Source organism: Montipora capricornis, chromosome 1 (genome assembly GCF_036669925.1).
Source record: "Montipora capricornis isolate CH-2021 chromosome 1, ASM3666992v2, whole genome shotgun sequence".
Taxonomy (NCBI): Eukaryota; Metazoa; Cnidaria; class Anthozoa; order Scleractinia; family Acroporidae; genus Montipora; species Montipora capricornis.
In genome coordinates, this window is record NC_090883.1 from 39051583 (window position 1) to 39059082 (window position 7500).

Genomic DNA, 7500 nt, shown 5'->3' on the forward strand with positions numbered 1-7500 from the left:
TCTCAGGAATAGTCGCATGCCTCCTACATGGCTTGACCAATTGAAAACAAAGTTGTTTCACAAAAAAGAATTGCTAAGAAATGAAACCCCTAACCCCCTTTCAAATTCTTACTGATGACTTCACAATCAAAGGGCTGGAAGCAAAAACCAAGTAAGTGACAATGTTTGGCCGATTTTTAGTTTTGCTCAAAACTTCCCCAAATTTTGGAAGTTGACTGGAAATGAACATAAGAACATTGTCACGGAATTGTTTTTTTCTGACTTGAGCTTTATTTTTGAGAAATAAGCTATGCAAAAATACCATCGGCTTGGCATTTCAAAACAATGGAATCAGTGAAGCGACAATTAGCTTTCAGTGTTAGATTTCATAAGCTAACACAACTGCGTGCATCAGTAGCTTGACAGAATGATGTGCACAGCGAAGTACACGACAGGTCTGCGGTTTGAGCCACCAATCAGACTTATTATTTTTGTTTTGGTTTTCACAGAGCTGTTTCCTAACCCTAACCCTAAACCTGTGTATAAGTCACCAATCTCTTGTGTACTTTGCTCTACGCATCATTCGTTGAGCTACTGACACACCCAGTTATATTAGTTTACGCTATTACATTTAAGTCGAACAATTAAAGGTAGCAAAGTCAATAGTATTTTTGCATAGCTTATTGCTCGAAAATAAAGTACAAGTCTGATAAAAAAATACCAGGGCAATTTTGTTCAGTTCATTTCCAGTAAACTTGCAAAATTTGGGCTAGTTTTGAAAATAAATAAAATAAAAATCAGCTGGACATTGTCACTTACTAGGTTTTTGCTTCCAGCCCTTCATTATTCATGTCAACAACAAGAAAATCCTGAAAATAAAAGCTAGGTAGATTTCATTCCAACTTTCTTGAGTTTTAACCAAGGAAAATAGCCACTTTGCATAAATTTGTATCTTAATTAACCCATTCACCCCTAAATCGGCCATACTTAGTTTGTCTAACGCCAGACGATTTTACTCGTCAATGGGGAACCCCCAGGAGTCAATGGGTTCAGATAGGTTTATGATTAAAATTACCTCTTCCAACTGAGCCACCAAATCCCTGATTTAGTCCTGCACCAAATCCTGCATTTGGACCCAAGTTCAGAGGAAAACCTACCAAAAATATAAAATTACACTGCTTCTAAAATAACAGTGAAATTTTTCAAATCTTAACTTGAAGTAACCACGTAAAACGAAAATTAAAAAGGACCTGCAGGATTTACGGTTAAGTTTTAAAGGAGAATCATATTGCCTTACATTAAAATGCTAACAATGACTGAGCTCATGCTAGCTTTAAGCACTTGATGAGTTTTGTCGTTTTATCAGTCAATTTCCACCCCAATGAATTATTTGACACACATACATGTTCACTATAATAGTAATGCTATCAATATAAAGTTTAAGCCCTCCTTGTTTATGTTGCTATCACAGCGAGCATGTGTTTCAGCATTGTTTTGAAGGCTATGTAAATGCAAAGAAATAAATTTTTACCTTGCTATGGGACTTTCTCTGGAGTTTTGGGTCATTTTTAGCACACACCAAAGGACCCTTGGTTTACTTTCATGGTGCATGTACGTGCAGCTGTAAGTAGTCTCTTTTGCAGCCATTTTTTACGATGTCATGCAACACTCCCCCCAAAGAAACAGTTGCTCACATTCAAGCCACATTCTTTTCCCATTGTTTTGATGGTCTATTAAAACCAAAAAGGTAATCCAATTGAGTGTGAAAAAAATCATTCATTGCAATTTCTGGCAGCCCCATGTAGGCATTTGGATCCAAATGCCAACAAATTCTTGACCACCCAAGAAAGAGTATTTGTTTTTGGCGGAACTACATGTAGTACCTATAATTTTGCAACAGTATGTAGTACTGGAAACTGTGTTTTGAACTAGGCAAAACCTCATCTACCATAACAGAAAGCCTTGCTATTACCAAGGTTTTTTACAGACATGGTCAGATTTTGACTAAAACTTTTGTTTGCTTAGGTTTTAGCTCTGTTTACAAGCATAGTGGCAGTTGAAAATACGTGAAATTTATAAAATTGTGCATACAGGAAGACATGATTTTGAAGTCAATAAAAATATTGAATAATGTGATTATATTTACATCCTTTCATTTTCAGTTCTCCACTTATTCTTGCACTCATGGTCAATGTGGTTGCTTGGAAAAATACAAACAGACCTGCAGCATATTTGTGGTGATTGAATGCACTGATGAAACTAGAGGTATTATTGGTCAAGTCACACGATACAGTTCCAGAAAATGGAACTGTAGCTGTGAATGGCTCAATCCGAGAAAGGAATGTGGTTGCAATGTGAGTAAACGTTTCTTTGGGGGGAGCATTGCCTGACATCGCCAAAAATGCTGAAAAGGAGACTTAGCTACAAGGCAAAACCTGCATATGCTTAGTGATTATTTGTTTTTTGCTGAGCATTGTTTGGAAATGAAATGCAGTGCACAAGAAAATCAGGTTTTGCTTTTCAAACATTTCAGTTTTTATAATAATAATAATAATAATAATAATAATAATAATAATAATAATAATAATAATAATAATAATCTTTATTTATAGAGGGTAACACACAACAGAAATCACTGGTAATACTGCAATTGGATTCGGAGCGGTGTTAATCATGAATTTCAAGTTCAAAATATGTGGTGCTTCTGTAAAACACAGCACAAATTTGAAATACAATGTGAGACAATAAGATTAGTTTGGTTTTGAAATCAGTGTCAAGGCTGCTTAATATTAATAATTACTGATAAAAGAGAACTGATTAAGTAGTCTTGCGCTTTGCCTTGCATATGAAGGTCTTTTTTATTTCTTAAGTGTCATTTCTCAAATGGCCACCTAAAAACAGTTATAAAATGAATTCAAAGTATTTTGAGAAAACCTCAGTTTCCTGCATGATATAGCAAGTTATTTGAGGCTCAAAACCACACAACTTAACAGAAATGTCTATCATAAAGATTGTTTCCCTGCTCATAGGCATAACCTGATCCAAAAGAATATCTGACTCTGAGCAATCAGTATTTAATCCGAAATATTTTGACACTACATGTATCACAACATCTTCATCAGTCAAGTGGTTGATTTCATTATTGTAAACCAAATGGCCATTTTAGTAAACCATAAATAGGAGGTAGATCCAGGCCCCAATCCCTGTGAAGTGTTGCACTTACAGCTGTAGTTCCTTGATGAAAAGTACAGTACTTCCTTAATTAATTAAAGTGCTACTGTGACCAAATAAAGCATTATTTGTTTTCTTCGTTTTTTAAAATGTTTGAAAGCTAATAAGTACACATGCCAAACCTGAGATCGAAATTCCTACTAAGTCCGATTTTCTGAGCCAAGTTTTTCTCCAGTGGAGGTCCGCCATTACCGAAACAAGAAATGTCCGAGCAGGAGGAGGGGATTAGATTGAGGTCGTCCGAGGTCGCTGTGACATCATCGTATCCCTTCAAATTGACCCGCGAAAATAGAAGTGACAGCTCTACCATGAAAAAACAAAAAGGGGATTTCTTCTCGGTTCTTCTCTTTCATGCTTGCCTCTTGAAATATCGAGCAAAGATGCCTTGTTGCAAATGCGTTGTACAGGACTGTAGCAACAAGTCAGATCCCAGAAAAGGAATTTCTTTGCATGCGCCAAAGAGCAGATCTGAAATGCAGAAGTGGAAAGCCTTCGTACGAATGCATCGTGCACACTTCAACCCTAAGGGGGGTTTTAAGATTTGTTAAGTGCATTTCACGGCCAATTTTGCTTAGAGAGACGGTGGTAGAAACAGAGATTCTTAACTAAAGTGCTCTTAAACCACTAGTCTGGAAATATTATCAATTTGGAATGTACACAAACACCAAGTCATGCAATTCATTGAACAAGCAAACTATCAAGTTTACGGCTGAAAGATCATATTCTGAGATTTCGTACCTCGACACAAACATTTTCAAAGGCAAACGATTCGCAAACAAATCTACATTGGATATAGAAACGCATTTCAAACCTAATGAAACATTTCAGTACACGCATTTCTCAAGTTGCCACCTGTTAGGGGTCAAAAAGGGCTTCATCAAGGGCGAAGCTTTTAGACTTCTCCATATAAACTCCTCTGAAAAGGAATTCAAAACTAAAATCTCGCATTTTAGAGCAAGTCTTATTTAACGAGGATACCCAGATAGCCTGATTACTGCTACACTCTCAGACATAAAACTTGCAAACAGGAAACAAGCCCTCCTACAGAAATGCAAAGATAAGCGAATTGTGTCTTTTGTCACACAATAACGTCCTACGGTGCCGAATCTTAAAGAAATACTCATGTAAAAATGGCATTTAATCCAGCAACAACAACCGCTACTTAACAAAATATTTTGAGATGCCCCTATCATTTTGTACAAAAGGGGCAGATCCTTAAAAGACATACTCATTCAAGCCAAACTCTAAGCTGGCTAAAACACATGCATGTGGATAGGAGTTGTGTAGGCCTGCCACGCCCCATTGTTATCACTTTGCTTGTATGCGGCGGCCTCTTCTATGATCGCGACTGGCTCCAATTCTTCATCATAAGGGATGAAAGCAGTTTCATTGTCCTCTAAAATGTTGCGGTTTTCGTCAGAACTTAAACCAGGTCCATCTTCCGCAGAAATGGAAGAAGAAGAACAACAAAAGGAAGAAATCACAATAACACCGACCAGCTTTTGATCGGCTTTCAAACAAGAAAGGGGATACAATGACGTCAAGGAGGAAAGCCGCTGAATAAAAATAGTGTTGGCTCGAGTAGTTGTTGTTTCAGTAATGGCGAACGCATTTTACGCAGTTTTGGACAGTCATTTTAAAGGAACTGCTTCGTCAGGTTGGTCTGAATTTCATTTTTTCCTTAAGTTTCAAGTCTATACACTAACTTCGGGCCCAAAACTTATCAGGTAAAAAAGCCTTGATTTTCGTCACAGTTGCACTTTAACTTAGCATGTCTTTGTGGTCGTCTGATTTCAAAACTCTGATGCCTTGTACTGTGATGTCATGTTTCAAGTCCTTACAATGTTCGTAAACAGCTAATGTGAAGCGTGTCTTACATATGTTCTTGTGAGCGTAGATTAAATACAGATTGCTCTGAGTAAGAAATGTTTTAAGATCAGACCCTAGTTGTTCAAAAGGTGGATAACAACTGGGGCCAGGTTAATAGAAACGATTTTTGACTTGACGAGAATTGGTACTTCAGAATGCCATTCCATTTTTTATCCATCTCCTAATCCTCCACCCCTCCCTCCCTACCACCATAGACTACTTTCATAAATGGCGACCACTTTTTCATTCTTTTGTTTTAATGTTAATTAGACCTACTGCCCTCATTTTGAAACAAACATTCTTTTGAGAAGTGCTTGTCGTAGCGAGGCTAGTAGGGCTTATTAGCATTAAAACAAAAGAATATTTTATTTGGCCGCCATTGTGAAAGAGGTCTATGGATGAGACATTCAGAACTAATTTTACCCCCTATCAAAGTGCTAACACAATCACTCTGTCAGAAGTGTTGTTTTTTTTTCCCCGAAAAAAAGGGTGATATCTCTAGAAACCTGCAAAAGAGGCTGAAAAATGGCTAACCCTAGATCACTGCTAGATATAAAGTGGAAGGCCCAAATTAACTCCTCTGCATTAATTCGATACCTCCAAAACTTGGTGTTGTGCTCAAATCAGAATCATAGTCGCGATCATGGGATCTTCCACTGCCTTTTATTTCCTGTTCTTCCTTCTTTCTCATTGCAGCTTGTGATTCTGCTTTCTTAACCTCGCATTGTTTCATTTTGATCTGATGAAAAGAGATCGAACATATTTTTTCCACGATCTCTTCTGAGTCAAAGGTAACGAAAGCAAAACCACGAAGGCGATTGGGATTCTCTTTATCTCTCTTTAGATCTACATCCACAACTTTTCCCGTGCCAGACTTGGTGCAAAGTTTGGTAAAGTAATCTTCGACATCGGCCTCAGTAGCAGTGCTTGCAAGACCTCCAACAAATATCTTTCGAGTTCGAGATTGGGCTTCACCTTTCGGAACGGAACGCTTTGGTTCAATTTCCCAGTTATCGAGTTCATGTCGCTTTACTTTCAAACAATCGTCCACGGCCTGAGAACTGTCAAAAGTCACAAAACCAAACCCACGCGAAGGACCATTCTTTCCTTCTCGCATAATCACACAATCGACGATGTTTCCCCACAGCGAAAAATAATCTTTTAAAGATTCTTCGGTTGTCCTACGATTAAGACCCCCAACGAAAATTTTCCGCATCTGCTCTGGTTCCGAAGACATGGCTTTCGATCAACAACTTCTGTGGTGTTTTACACTCGCAAAAACTGCATCCAAACTCGAACACGCCACTTGCAAAGTGTAACAATTGTTGTACCACGTGGTTCATCCCTTAATGATGCCCTTATTTGGAATATTGACTTCACCGCAACAGACATGGCCGTGGCAGAGTATTCGGTAATTCCTTCAAAAGTGAGGAAAATAGATCCTCAAATTGACCTTTGCGAGGATTTGATAAAACTTGAGCAAGAATTATGTTCCAGTCTTTCCTTGCTAAGTTTTTCTTCTCCGGTGACTCATGTTTACAACCCCTTGATTTATGCTAAAGAAACACATCAGAACTTTGTAAGAAAGTACTGCAAAGTGGGACACAAGGTGCTTTTCTTGGGCATGAACCCTGGTCCTTTTGGGATGGCGCAAAACGGGGTAAGTTTTCAAAGTCAAACATGGATTGATAACTCATCCCCCGGTGTAACAGCAGAGGAATTGACGATAAATTTGGCCGTTTTATCTTGACAACTCGTTTGAGAAAACCAAATTTTAGTGTATCACTCTCCCATCGACGCAGCACCTCAGTACAGTGTCGTTAGAAACTAACCCCTTTATTCGTTGAATTAAGGAAGAAGGCGTTGCCAGTACACATAAGTACAGTACAAGGAAGCATTTTAATATTGTGGTCAACAATCGTTCTTGGTTGGCTTCGGCAGGTACCCTTTGGAGACACGAAACATGTAAAAGAATGGCTTCAAATTGAGGGATGTGTCTATAAACCAGAGAGAGAACACCCCAAGAGACCAATCCAAGGCCTCGACTGTAAGAAGGCTGAAGTGAGTGGAAGCCGGCTCTGGGGTTTCTTTAAGGAACACAGCAAATTTCCAGATGCATTTTTCCGCAACTGTTTTATACAAAACTACTGTCCACTTGTTTTTATGACATCAAGTGGGAAGAATATCACCCCACCCAACCTCCCTAAGTGTGAACGTCAACAGCTACTAGAAATCTGTGATAAAACTCTTGCAGACATTGTCGAACTAACAGGGATAAAAGTTATTGTGGGTGTTGGGAAATTTGCAAAGGAAAGAGCTTTTAAAGCTTTAAAAGATACTGATGTTAACATTCATTCAATAACACACCCCAGCCCTGCTAGCCCTGTGGCAAACACTGGGTGGAGTCAAATAGCTCTGACC

The 7500-nt window shown here is 38.5% G+C and overlaps 2 protein-coding genes across 3 annotated transcripts in view; one reads left to right on the top strand and one right to left on the bottom strand.

Annotated features, from left to right (window-relative positions):
- Nucleotides 1-6397, bottom strand: part of LOC138042834 (heterogeneous nuclear ribonucleoprotein A1-like) — an 8207-nt gene extending 1810 nt beyond the window's left edge. For both annotated transcript variants that reach the window (XM_068888868.1, XM_068888876.1), the window contains exons 1-2: nucleotides 5677-6397; nucleotides 1055-1132 (exon numbers count right to left, since the gene is read on the bottom strand). In XM_068888868.1, coding sequence (XP_068744969.1) covers nucleotides 1055-1132; nucleotides 5677-6316 — 718 coding nt within the window. In that variant the 5' untranslated portion in view covers nucleotides 6317-6397. The remainder of the gene's footprint in view (nucleotides 1-1054; nucleotides 1133-5676) is intronic.
- Nucleotides 6398-6437: 40 nt separating this feature from the next.
- LOC138042848 (single-strand selective monofunctional uracil DNA glycosylase-like) overlaps nucleotides 6438-7500 on the top strand; it is a 2018-nt gene continuing 955 nt past the window's right edge. Inside the window, exons 1-2 of the mRNA XM_068888883.1 lie at nucleotides 6438-6739; nucleotides 7021-7500. The exon at nucleotides 7021-7500 is cut by the window's right edge and continues 955 nt beyond it. Of these exons, the coding sequence (XP_068744984.1) occupies nucleotides 6470-6739; nucleotides 7021-7500 (750 nt within the window). The 5' untranslated portion in view covers nucleotides 6438-6469. The remainder of the gene's footprint in view (nucleotides 6740-7020) is intronic.